The 13,996-nt window shown below is 45.4% G+C and overlaps 1 protein-coding gene across 1 annotated transcript in view; it reads left to right on the forward strand.

Annotated features, from left to right (window-relative positions):
- The window catches only part of cfap53 (cilia and flagella associated protein 53), a 97,398-nt gene that overhangs the window by 53,822 nt on the left and 29,580 nt on the right, over positions 1 to 13,996 (forward strand). Inside the window, exons 6-7 of the mRNA XM_085974924.1 lie at positions 11,434 to 11,650; positions 12,555 to 12,657. Coding sequence (XP_085831050.1) covers positions 11,434 to 11,650; positions 12,555 to 12,657 — 320 coding nt within the window. The remainder of the gene's footprint in view (positions 1 to 11,433; positions 11,651 to 12,554; positions 12,658 to 13,996) is intronic.

A 13,996-nucleotide genomic window follows, 5' to 3' on the forward strand; every position in this document is an offset into this window, starting at 1 on the left:
TATGATAAATTGACCCTTAGTGTTAGGGGGATTAAATATGTGGGGTTACGGGGATAGGGTGGGATATGTGTTGGTGTAGGGGTTACGGGGATCGGGTGGGATATGTGTCGGTGCAGGCTCGATGGGCCGAAATGGCCTTTATCTGCACTGTGGGGTTTCTGTGATTTCTGTGAAAAAGCAGTGGGGGATGCATAACCAGTTCATCTGATTTTTTTTATGGTATTGGCTGAGGGAGCAGTGTTGGCCAGGACACCAGAAGCACTTCCTGTTTTTCTTTGAAGAGTGCTACCTGAAACACTAAAACAAGCAGATGGGATCTGACATAAATTGTGCCATTCATGTAGAAATTACTTATGAAATATACTGGGTGGCCTGCTGGTGGCGCTGTCCAGGGAGAGTATAAATACTCGGGCACGGGCTCAGCTTGCTCAGGGACATTTTGTAAACAGGAACTAGTGAAGGATAACTAGACTTCCATGTTGTGAAACAGTCGATTAAAGCCTTGTTTAATACTCTGACCAAGTGCCTAGTAGTTTTCTTACATCAATTTAATCGACTGTTTGCTGCTCCACGCTCTGAGTGGTTTTTGGGAACAGACGGCTATGACTCAAACAGTAGAAGGGAACCAGAGGTAGTAATCAATCCATCATGGAGAACTACTCCGACCCGCCCGTCTTGACCTGGACCCGAATTCACCTACAACGGCTAAGGTATGGAAACACTGGTATCGTACCTTCAGCAACTTCCTCAGGGTGTGTGTGAGAATGTTCCTGATAAGTTAGAAATACTTACCAATTATGTATCCCCTCATGTGTTTGACTATATCGAAGACTGTGTAGACTATGACTCCGCTATCCAAATACTACAGCAACTATAAGTTAAGGCCCCAAACGAAATTTTTGCTCGGAATCTACTGGCCACAACTCGACAACAACCCGGGGTATCACTTGACGAATTCCTTCAAAAGCTTCGCAGGCTCAGCAAGGATTGTAATCTCAAACCTGTCTCAGCTGAGCAGTACCAGGAGTTAATTCGTGATTCCTTTATTAACGGAATTGCGTCTCCTTTCATACGCCAGCATCTGTTGGAGAATAAAACCCTCAAGTTACAAGCTGCCTATGACCAGGCATGTTCTCTGGACTTAGCAAAAAAAAATGCAGATGCCTATCTTTTACCGCATGCACGGACTGCTGCTATCACTTTTGGTGACTCCTCCAATGGGCCTTGGGCGGAAGCCCTCACTGATGACTACTCTATCCTAGCCGATGACGACCCTACCCTAGAAGCCCTCACTGATGATGACCCTGCCCTAGCGGCATCTTGGCAATCTGGAAGGAAGTGTTTCTTCTGTGGAGGTGCTTTGCACTATAGGAAATTTTGTCCTGCTCGTAACGCAACCTGCAGTCATTGCAGTAAGAAAGGTCACTTTTCTAAGGTATGCCAGTCAAGAGCCTCTGTTAATAAGAAAGGTCACTTTTCTAAGGTATACCGGTCAAAAGCCCCTATTAGTTTTGCAGCTGCTATCTATAAAACTACTCCTCCCCCAAGAGCCACTACTAAGTTACAGCTGCTATCTATAAAACTGCTCCTCCTCCAAGAGCCACTACTAAGGTTACAACTGTCAAGGGTAAAACGACTCCTCCTCCCATCACAGCTGTTTTTCACCAAAGTCTGTCCCATGCAACCACGAAGGTTTCGGTAAATGGACACATTTTGAGTGCACTAATCGACTCATGCAGCTCTGACAGCTTCATCAGTGAGCGGGCTGTCAGTAAGTTAAAACTGCGTATTTACCCCTTGGACAGGGAAATTGCAATGGCTCTGATGACACAGACCACCAACTCTTCTGGCTTTTGTCTTGTCGACCTTATACTCAGTGGCTGCACTTATTCCTCCACCCGGCTCGGGGTGCTCAAAACCCGATGCAGTGATGTGCTCCTGGGACAGGATTTCCAGAAACAACACAAAAGCCTCACTTTTGAGTTTGGAGGGTCAAAACCGGAGCTTACTATTTCCAAAGTTCCGTTTTGTGCGCTTTCGGCGGCTTCGCGCGACAAACACTCCTTGTTTGCCAATCTTTCCCCCCCGATGTAAGCCCATAGTCACTAAATCACGACGTTTCAGCCAAGATGATCTATCCTTTATCGAGGCAGAGATCTCTCGCCTTCTAGCTGACGGTATCATTGAGCCATGTTCATCTTCCTGAAGAAACACAATAGCAATGCCCAAGTAAAGTGTTAAAAAATAACACTTCGAACAGAAACACAGAACATTAAAAAAACCCTGTGCCTTTGATAAAAGTAACATCAAATGAAAGACAGGAAATGTAAGTTTGTAATACAACCAATTGAAGCAGCTAAGAAATGCGTGGAACACCCTGGTTGAAGTGATTTTGATTTACATATTGTAAAAGGAATAAAACAGAAGACTTTGTAGCTATGACTTCAATAGATACACCAAGAATCACATTGGGCAGGATTTTCATTCGGCCGTCGAGTCGGGATTGGAGGCGTGTGGGGGGTTAAAATCCCGAAATCAGGGGTCCCAACCCCATCCCGCACCCAAACCCGCCTACATGCTAGTACGCGCCCAGCACTGGGACCCACCTACCCGAGGCAGGAAGGGATGAGTGCCAATTAACTGCCTGTTAACAGGTAGTTAACAGGCAGCTTTTAGCCTAATCCCTATTTTTAAGGTTGAAGTGTGGGATTCCCAACAGCTCCAAACCACGCCAAGTTAGAGGAGTCGGGCCGTTGGGTTGAAGGACTTGGAGGGGTCAAGATGTCAGTGTTCAGGTGAGTGATGTGTGCATGAGTGCAAAGGTAAGTGTGTTTGGTGTGTCTAAAGTGATTAAAGAAGTTTTACATACCTTTTCTTACCTTTTCAGCCTCCCTTCCTTTAGATCTCGGGAGTCCCTCATCTCACCGGCACAGAAAGCAGAATGGCTGCGAACTGTCAAAAGTGACAGCCTGCAGCTTTCTGTGCAGGAGAGATTTCTAACTGAGTCTGTGGAGAAGGACTCATGTTAGAAGTAAGACTGTCAGTGTTTGACAGCTTCAAACAGCTTTCAAACACTGATATTTCATCTGTCAAAACCTCTTGACAGATGAAATTTCAGTCTGTGACGTCACCTGTTGTCGGGTGGCCCTTAATTGGTCTGCTGAGCCTGCTGGGCGGGCTCAACAAGGTCAATCAAGTTAAAATGGATTGCCCGCATCTCGATGGAGGCTGGACTACAACCCCGAAAGTTGTAGTCCCGCCTCCAACCCAACTCCTGAATTAAAATCCTGCCCATTGTGTTTGTATTGAAAATGGAACAGTTAGTAGACACGACGTCTGCTTTCAAACAGCAGAGGTGATTTAGAAATTGAATGAAAGAACTTCGTAAGAATGGAATCAAATAGATACATCGGTCATAACCATTTTTTATGATAAAATTTGAACACCTAAAGTTAGAGACATAATTATGCATACAGCAGACAGGATTCTGAGAGTTGGTAGTTGAAATGACAGTAAGATTCGAAAGAATTAAACGGAAGATGATGAGAGATAATTCGCTTACATCAACAGAAAACTTCAAAGAATAAACCACTAAAAAAGAGTATAAAAATAGAGCTTTCAAATAGAAAGTCAGAAGTCGCTGGAAGGGGCAAGCGATTTTCAACTTCAGAGGCAGGCTCTGTAAGTTTTTAACTCTTTGAGTCTCGGGGATCAAGAGGTACTCTTATTTGATTTTGGTAGATATTCTGGATTATAAATAATAAGAAATCTAAAAATGTACGAAGTTAAGATTTGAGAATAAGGATCTCTGAAAATAAGAAATGTAAGCTATTTGTATTTTGAACTGTTAAAATCGCGATTGACTCACCAGCTGTTAACTGTATGTCGACTCTTAAATAAATCTATATATGTTTAGAATTGTCTCAAATAGTATTTCTGTATCAAACTTGCAAACTCAACTTCTGTACACTCTTTTTGTGAGGAGTTGCAGAATTCTGGGGGGGGTTTCTGGACCCTCATAATATCCGGAAGGTTACAGTCTAGTTAAACTTTTTTAAAGTGTTATCTGGAAGACGGTAACATCTTCAAGCCGTTCCTTTCCATTAGAGAGAGATAGCCTGGACCTTTAGACCCAATTTAGCGTCTTATAGAATTCGGCTATCTCTAACTTTAGTTGAAGGTGAACGTCTGGGGAATACGCCTGATCTGGGGTAGCCCAAAAAGGCTTTCAGAATCCTGTCTGCTGTGTAGGTGTTTCAAAAACTTATCATAAAAATGGTTATTACAGATTGATCTCTTTGATGCCATTCTTACGAAGGACTTCAATTCAATTCTTAATATTGGCTTAACTGGTTATAATCAGACGTTGTCTCTCCTAACTGTTTCATTTCCAATACAAAAACCATGTGATTGCTTGGTGTCATCTATTGAAGTCATATTTTCAAAGTCTTCTGTTTTGTACCTTTTACAATATGTAAATCAAAAACACTTCAACTAGGCTGTTTGTTGCATTTCTTAGCTACTTCAATTGGCTGTATATATAATCATGTTTCCTGTTTCTCATTTGATGTTACTTTTATCAAAGGCACATGGTTTTTTAATGTTCTGTGTTTCTGTTCGCAGTGTCAGTTTTTAACACTTTACTTGGGCATTGCTATTGTGTTGGTTCCAAACTGCAGACTCCTTGGGAGCAAGACTTTGCTTCTTCAATAGGGCCTTTGTCTCAGTATTAACAATTAATTCCCATTTCAAAGGCTTGTGTGGTGTTTACAACTTTTGTGTTAACACTTTATCTTATCGCAGAAGCCTGTATTGACAGCTTGTGTCGTTGAGGCTTTTTAGATTTTTAAACCCAGCATGTCATGTTTTAATTAATATCAGAAATCTGTTCATAGGATGGTGTATTTTTCTGAAATATGGTTTTTCCTTTACAACACCACCACCTCCAAGTTCCCCTCCAAGTCACACACCATCCTGACTTAGAAGTATATCGCCGATCCTTCATCGTTGCTGGGTTAAAATCCTGGAACTCCCTCCCTAACAGCACTGTGGGAATACCATCACCACACGGCCTGCAGCGGTTTAAGAAGGTGGCTCACCACCACCTTCTCAAGGGCAACTAGGGATGGACAATAAATGCTGGCCTTGCCAGCAATGCCCAGATCCCATAAGCGAATAATAAATAAAAAAAGATAGAGCGAAACTATTTCCATTGGTTGGGGAATCTAGGACTAGGGGACAAATTAGCCTAAAAATTAGAGCCAGACCTTTCAGGAGTGAAGTTAGGAAACACTTCTACACACAAATGGTGGTAGAAGTTTGGAACTCTCTTCTGCAAATGGCTATTGATACTGGGTCAATCGTTAATTTTAAATCTGAGATTGATAGATTTCTGTTAACCAAAGATATTAAGGGATGTGGGGCAAAGGCGGTTGTATGGAGTTATGGATCAGCCATGGCCTTCATTGCATGGTGGAACAAGCTCGAGGAGCTAAATGGCCTACTGCTGTTCCTACAAGTTAGTCGAGCATGATTTGCCTTTAACAAATCTGTGCTGACTTTCATTTATTAGCCCATTCTTTTCCAAATGCCAATTAATTTTGTCCTGGAATATTGTCTCTAAAAGTTTTTCCACCACTGATATTAGGCTGACTGGCCTGTAGTTGCCTCGTTTATGTATCTCCCTTTTTTTTTGAATGGGTGTAATATTTGCAATCCTCCAGTCCTCTGACACCACACCCATATCTGAGGAGGATTGAAAGATTGTGACCAGAGCCTCTGCAATTTCTATTCTTACTTACTCAGTAACCTAGGATGCATCCCATCCGAACCGGGTGACTTTTCTACTTTGAGTACTTTCAACCTTTTAAGTACCTTCTCTTTATCTATTTTTATCCTGTCCAATGTCGCTACTACCTCCTCCTTTACTGCGACAATCATAGCATCCTGTTCTCTAGTGAAGACTGATGCAAAGTATTCATTTCGTACCTCAGCCATGCCCTCTGCCTCCACAGAAAGATCTCCTTTTTTGTCTCTGTTCGGCCTCACCCCTCCTCTGATGACCTTTTTACTATTTATATGTTTATAAAAAACTTTTGTGTTCTCTTTTATGTTAACCACTTATCTATCCTCATACTCTGTCTTTGCCCCTCTTATTCCTTTTTTAGATCTCTGTACTTTCTGTATTCAGCTTGGTTCTCTACTGTATTATGAACCTTACTTTTGTCATAAGTCCCCTTTTTCTGTTTAATTTTGCTACTTTTAGCACCTTGAAAAAATTAGCATCCCCGCAGCTGAAATACATCGGTAGTGCCCCAAGAGGGAAGCGGAGTGCTACTGGAAGCGCCCCGCCTCCCTCTTGGGGCGCTGCGAGTGAATATCGCGGCGCTACGTGCCGCGGTACTGCAGGCCTTCCTCCCCTTCTTAAAAGGGAGGGGCCTTGCGCAGCGCGACCCAGGGCCCAGCTGGGCCACTAGGGATTGGAGTGCCGGCAAAAGAGCCGGCACTCTGTTGGGGGGCTTCAGAGGAGGCTGGGGACGGCCGAGCGGGCAGGTGCTGGCAGGCAGCCAGCAACAAAAATGGCCACCCGGAACCTTGCCTTTAATTAGCACCGCCCCGGCCGCAAGTAGGCCCCCTGACCCCGTCGGACATAGTGTCTGGTGGTAAGTCAGGGGGTGCTACTGAAGATCGTGGCCGGGGCGCTGCATACGGCAAGACGTCATCGCCGGCAGCGCCGCGGGATGCTAACGGTTACCGTCATCGCTAACCTCCTGCTGAATTTCGCGGGAGGCGTTGGCGGCGCCGCGCCCAGGCGCTAGTTGCTTTGCGCCCTGTTAGCGCCCTCGGAGCTGCAAAGCAACCAAATTTTTAGGCCTATATCTTTAGTCATCCAGGGAGTTCTAGCTCTAGATGCCCTTCCCTTCCCCTAATGGAATGTGTCTACTGTGTACCTGAACCATCTCCTCTTTGAAGGCCTCCCATTGTTCAATTACTGTTTTGCCCACCAATTTTTGACTCCCATTCGCCTGGGCCAGACCCATTTTCAACTCACTGAAATTAGCCCTCCTCCAGTTAGATATTTTTACGCTTGACTGTTCCTTGTCCTTTTCCATAACTATTCTAAACCTGATGATATTATGATCACTGTTCCCCAAATGCTCCCCCACTGAAACATGCTCCACTTGCCCCACTTCATTCTCAGAACTGGATCCAGCACTGCTCCCTTCCTCATTGGGCTGGGTACATACTGATCAAGAAAGTTCTCTTGTACACATTTCAGGAATTCCTCCCCCTCTTTTTCCTTTATACTGTTCCTATCACAGTCTATATTAGAATAATTGAAGTCCCCTATTATCACTATTCTATAGTTCTTGCATATTTTTGTAATGTGCCTAAGAAATTTACTCCTCTATCTCCTTCCCATTATTTGGTAGCCTATAACATACTCTGACTGCAGAACCTCAATGCTTTTCCTTCCTATGTTATTGGTTCCCACATGGACCACCACTTTTGACTGTTCCTCTACCCCCAGCAAAGTTTTCTGCACCCTCTCAGTGATGTCCTTTATCCTAGCACCAGGAAGGCAACGCACCAGGAAGGCAACACACCATGTGGAACTCATGTCGGCAGTTGCAGAAACGCCTGTCTGTCCCCCTGACTACAGAATACCCATTCCTACACTTCACTGTGCCCCCCCCCCCCCCACCCCTGCGCAGTCCTTTGCTCCATGGTGCCATGCTCTGGACTGCACTCCTTTGAGGTGTCAGCACCCCCAATACTGAAAAACGGTTAGTGAGTGCCACATTCCTGGAGGATTCCTGCACTGTCTGGCTCTTGCCGGATTGTCACTTTCCTACTGTCTTGAACTCTCTGTGGCTGTGGGGCAACCACCTCCTGGAACATACCATCCAGGAAATTCTCAGCGTCCCGTATGCCCTGCAGTGATTCCAGCTGCTCCTCAAGCTCAGAAACTGAGTTCAAGCTCGAGCAGCCGGAGGCACTTTCTGCACACACGGTCACCCAGGACACCTGAAATGCAGGAATTGCAGACAATGGGGGAAAAATTCGGTTGGTTGCGCCACCCATTAGCGCCAAAAGAGGTCGAGAAGTGGGGCGCTAACCAACTAGCGCCCGGGCGCAGTGAACCCTGCGCCTCTTCCCAAATTGAGCGGACATTTAGCACCGGCGCTAAATCGTAGCGCCCGCTCACCGGTGCATGCAGATCATGACATCATTACAGAGTGCAACGCCCTTGGGGCGCCCTGGTCTGGAAATTCAGTGGCGCCCCCTGCCTTACCGCCTGGCGCTAGCAACGACTGGTTGAGGGGACCGTTATGCTGTCTGAAAAGGACTAGGGGAGCGCTATTTAAAGGGGAACACCTCCTGCCTTTTTTGAAGGTGATATTTTTGCACCACACATTGTGAGAGAGAGAGACAGACTTCTGGAGAGATTCCACGCTGTGTGAAAGAGTTTTGCAGGTTGGTTTTGATTTGCCCTTCCTTGTATCAAATTAGAAGAGACTGTGGGGTCTGCACTCTGAGATCTTTCCCTGGGTCTCTCCATTGTTCTTTCCAGCAGATTTGATGTACAGGTCTCTCCAGGCTGAGATTCAGGCCGAGACTCAAGGCTGCAATGAGCAGGATGTGGATGGAGAACAAGGCAAGATCAACCCTCCCCTTTAAGAAAAAAACAGAAAATGCAGGAGAAACTCAGCAGGTCAAGCAGCATCTGTGAAGAGAGAAACAGATTTAACGTTTCAGGTCGATGACCATTCGTCAGAACTCCCCTTTAAGAATTGGATGGTGCCAGTGTGTCTGTGTTCCATTGCTGACTGAAATCACATGAGCTTCACCAGCACTGTGAGGTAGCGCCTCGCTCCGCTGGGTTAGCGCCTTAAGACTGTCGTGCAGCACCTGATTTAGCGCCGCAATCACCCTCAGGGGCGCAGGTACCCAATTTCGCAGGAGGTGGCGATAATTTGCGCCTGGCGCTAAACTTTGCGCACCGCCAATACTAGCGCCCCAAACGGGGCGATACCGAATTTCGCCCCCCATGGGTCTTAGCTGTCCAGCAATGGTGATATTATCCAGATATGGAAATGTGTCCGTTAAGTTCTCCTGTTTGACTAGGCTATCCATTGCCCGTTGAAAGACGGCCACCCCATTGGTGACCCCAAATGGAAGGCGACAAAACTGGAAAAGCCAACCATTGGCCTCAAAGGCCATATACTTCTTGTCAGAGTCCTTTAACGGCACTTGATGATATGTGCTGAAAATACCTTGTAGTTGGCAAGGTTATTGACCATGTCATCGATGCGTGGTAGTGGGTAGGCATCTAGGTCAGTGTACTGGGTAATAGTTTGCGAGTAATCGATGCAAAGACGTTTCTTGTGTTGCTTCAGAGGATTTTTGACAACGACGACTTGAGCCCGCCAGGAAGATGAACATGGCTCAATGATACCATCAGCTAGAAGGCGAGAGATTTCTGCCTCGATAAAGGATCGATCATCTTGGCTGAAATGTCGTGATTTAGTGACTATGGGTTTACATTGGGGGGAAAGATTGGCAAACAAGGAGGGCTCGTCGAGTGAAGCCGCCGAAAGCGCACAAAATGGTACTTTGGAAATAGTAAGCTCCGGCTTTGACCCTCCAAATTCGAAAGTGAGTCTTTTGTGTTGTTTCTGGAAATCCTGTCCCAGGACCACATCACTGCATAGGTTCTTGAGCACCCCGAGCTGGGTGGAGAAATAAGTGCGGCCATTGAGAATAAGTTCGACAAGACAAATGCCGGAAGAATTGGTGGTCAGTGTCATCAGAGCCATTGCAATTTCCCTGTCCAAGGGGTAAATACGCAGTTTTAACTTACTGACAGCCCGCTCACTAATGAAGCTGTCAGAGCTGCATGAGTCGATTAGTGCACTCAAAATGTGTCCATTTACCGAAACCTTTGTGGCTGCATGGGACAGACTTTGGGGAAAAACAGCTGTGATGGGAGGAGGGGCAGTTTTACCCTTGACAGCTGTAACCTTAGTAGTGGTTCTTGGGGGAGGAGCAGTTTTATAGATAGTAGCTGCAAAACTAACAGGAGCTCTCGACCGGTATACCTTAGGAAAGTGTCCTTTCTTACTAACAGCGGCTCTTGACTGGCATACCTTAGAAAAGTGACCTTTCTTGCTGCAATGATTGAAGGTCGCGTTACGAACAGGACAAAATTTCCTATAATGGAACGCACCTCCACAGAAGAAACACTTCCTTCCAGATTGCCAAGATGCCGCTAGGGCGGGATCATCATCAGTGTAGGTTTCTGGGGTAGGGTTGTCATCAGCAGTCATCCGTGAGGGCTTCTGCCCGAGGCCTATCGAAAGAGTCACTAAAAGTGATAGCAGCAGCCCGTGCACGTGATGAAAGATAGGTGTCTGCATTCCTCTTTGCTAAGTCCAGAGAACATGCCTGGTCATAGGCAGCCTGTAACTTGAGGGTTTTATTCTCCAACAGACGCTGATGTATGAAGGGAGACACAATCCCATTAATAAAGGAATCACGAATTAACTCCTCCTAGTACTGCTCAGCTGTAACAGCTTTAAGATTACAATCTTTGCTGAGCCTGCGAAGTTTCTGAAGGAATTCGTCAAGTGATTCCCCGGGTTGTTGTTGAGTTGTGGCCAGTAGATGCTGAGCAAAAATTTCATTTGGGGACTTGACATATAGCTGCTGTAGTATTTGGATAGCGGCGTCATAGTCTACACAGTCTTTGATATAATCAAACACATGAGGGGATACATAATTAGCAAGTATCTCTAATTTATCAGGAACATTTTCACCACACACCCTGAGGAAGTTGCTGAAAGTACGATACCAGTGTTTCCATACCTTAGCAGCTGTAAGTGAATTCGGGTCCAGGTCGAGACGGGCGGGTCTGAGTAGTTGCTCCATGATGGCTCGATTACTTGTCTGAGTTCCTTTCTACGGTTCGAGTCGTAGCTGGCTGTTCCTGAAATCACCCAAAGCGTGGAGTCGATATCAAGTTGATTAAATTGACGTAATAAAACTCACTACGCACTTGGTTTGAACATAAAGCAAGGCTTTAATCAACTTGTTTCAGAACATGGAGGTCTAGTTGTGCTTCACTAGTTCCTTGTCTTACAAAATGTCCCTGACAAGCTGGGGCCGACGCCCGAGTATTTATACTCCTTGGACGGCGCCACCAGCTGGCCGTCCAGCGTTATTTCACGAGTAGTTTCTTGATGAATGATGAGATTTATAACACCTATCATTGAATCGAATGGCAATGATTACATATATGCCACAAGTGCTTGTATCGGCTTGATCATAGCCCACCGGAGGGGAAGGGGAAAAGCTCATTTTGCTCACAATCCTGTTAATTAAAAAAAACAACCTGTCATTCTTTCTTTCGTTCTTTCTTTCTTTTCTTAGTTGGACTATCGGAGAGAACAGCAGATGTATCAAAAATATTTGGCCCAGAAGGCAGATGATCAAAAAGTTCAGGATGAGGAAGCGGAACGGCTGATTCAGGCAGATGTGGAGAAAACATGGGCCAAACGCCTTGAACAGATGTGCCTAAAGAAAGAGGCTCAAGATCGCTTGAAGAAGGAAGTGATGGACACACGCAAGCTTCAGGTTCAGGAGAATTGTAAGAAATTTGTTTAGCTTTCTCCCAACCATTTTTATTCTTTTGACAAATTATATATTTGATTATGTTACCAAGAAAACAGGCAAGGCAATCTAAACTCAGAGGGACACCCCCCACCTCCCAACACCCCACAAATCCCTGTGCAAGGTAAAGTTATATCACCCTTCACTCTCTGGCACCTACTTCCATGCCACAAGTCCACTGGAGTCACGTGTGAAGGCCGCACATCTGTGCCTGGGGTCGGGGGGAGGTTAGCCATCAATTGCGGCATGGGAAGGACATTGGTGGGTGGGGGCATCTAATGGTAATAATGAACTGGAAGGTGTATCTAAGATTACTTGTATGATAATTACCTAGTAAGTAGCAGCTAATATGGCTTCAGAAGATTGCCTGACCCACCTTCTTGATCTAAATTCCCCCTGTGTCAATTCGCATACACATTTTGGCTGCCCATTACTCCTATCTCCCATTTTTTGTTCTCTTGACCCGTCTTGGTCTTTTATCTCCTGTTTGCTCCCCTTCCTGTTACCCAGTCGTGCCACCCTAACCCTATCAAATTCTTTGCCTCTCCTAATCCCTACCCTAACCTATCACTACACCGCTGCCTTCTTATTGCCACTATCCCAGCCTTGAACCGCCCTTGGATAAGCCCACAGCTACCCTCTGTGTCTCTCTCGGCATTCTTCAAAAGGCCCCATCGAGGCACCCATCACTGCCGCCTTACAAGCAGCAATCCCAATTTCTCATCCACCTTTCTCACTGACCTTCCCGTCAGAGTGCCTGCTGGATGCTAATCTCACCAACCTCCTTCCTGTCCCACTTAGACCACCCACCACTGCCGCCTTGGACATAGTTTCAATGTGATGAAAGATGTTCACAAAAAATGTTTGCTTTCTGTTTTCAGTGGAGAAATATACAAAGAACCCAAAACAAGTGGCAGCGGAACGAGCAAAATTGGATGAATCCATTGAAGGTCAGAAACAAGTGGAAGACGAGAAGCTGGCCAGGTATGGGTTTGTGGGTTTGTTTTAATAAAAACAGAAAATGCTGGAAATATTCAGCAAGTCAGGCAGCATCTGTGGAGAGAGAAACAGAGTTAATGTTTCAGGTCAATGACCTTTCGTCAAAACTGGAAAAAGTTATAAATGTCGCAGGTTTTAAGCAAGTACAGAGGCAGAGAAAGTGGGGAGAGGAGGAAAGAACAAAAGGGAAGGTCTGTGATAGGGTAGAAGGCAGGAGAGATTAAATGACAAAAGGGATGATGGTGCAAGGCGAAAGGAGATGGTAATGGGACAAATAAAGAAACAAAAGATGGCTCTAGAGGAGGTGTAAATGGGAATATCAGAATCATCAGCAACAGCTGCCGTCTGAAAAAAGGGGGCCAGAGGTTATGATCTGAAATTGTTGAACTTTCTCTCTGTTAAAGCCATCTCCATGATGTATCAATTATACTAAATTGGATAGGTTGAACTTCACTCAGGCTGAACCCAACGGTATACAACCTGTGAAATAACAACAGGAAATGCTGGAAAAACTCAGCAGGCCAGGCAACATCCATGGAGAGAAATTAGAGTCGACATTTCGGGTCTAAACCTTTTTCAAAACTGGAAAGGAAATGAAATAGATCGAAAGGCAGGGCTGGGAGAGAACAAAAGAACAAAAGAAGTATACAACCTGTGTCCTGTTTGATCTTGAGCTGAGCTTCATACCTCACATCTGCTCCATCACCAAGGCCAATTGACCCACCTCTGTAACTTTTGTCGCCTATGTCTCTATCTCGCCCCGACCACCACTGAAACCCTCACCACGTCTTCAGCACCTTGGGCTTAATTACTCTAAGATCTGCTCTCAGGCCTCCAGAATTCTACCCTATATAAACTCCAACTCATCCAGAACTTTGTTGCTATAAGAACTTAAGAATTAGGAGAAGGAATAGGCCATACAGTCCCTCGAGCCTGTTCCGCCATTCAATAAGATCATGGCTGATCTTCGACCTCAACTCCACTTTCCCGCCAGATCCCCATATCCCTTGATTCCCCTGGAGTCCAAACATCTATCTATCTCAGCCTTGAATATACTCAATGATTCAGCATCCACAGCCCTCTGGGGTAGAGAATTCCAAATATTCACAACCCTCTGAGAGAAGAAATTCCTCCTCATCTCTGTCTTAAATGGCTGACCCCTTATCCTGAGATCAAGCCCCCTAGTTCTAGACTCTCCAGCCAGGGAAAACAACCTCTCAGCATCTACCCTGTCAATCCCCTCTGAATCTTATATGTTTCAATGAGATCACCTCTCATTCTTCTAAACTCCAGAGTGTATAGGCCCAATCTACTCAATCTCTCC

Source organism: Somniosus microcephalus, chromosome 2, assembly GCF_052327205.1.
Source record: "Somniosus microcephalus isolate GS21.2 chromosome 2, FLI_Smic_1.0, whole genome shotgun sequence".
Taxonomy (NCBI): Eukaryota; Metazoa; Chordata; class Chondrichthyes; order Squaliformes; family Somniosidae; genus Somniosus; species Somniosus microcephalus.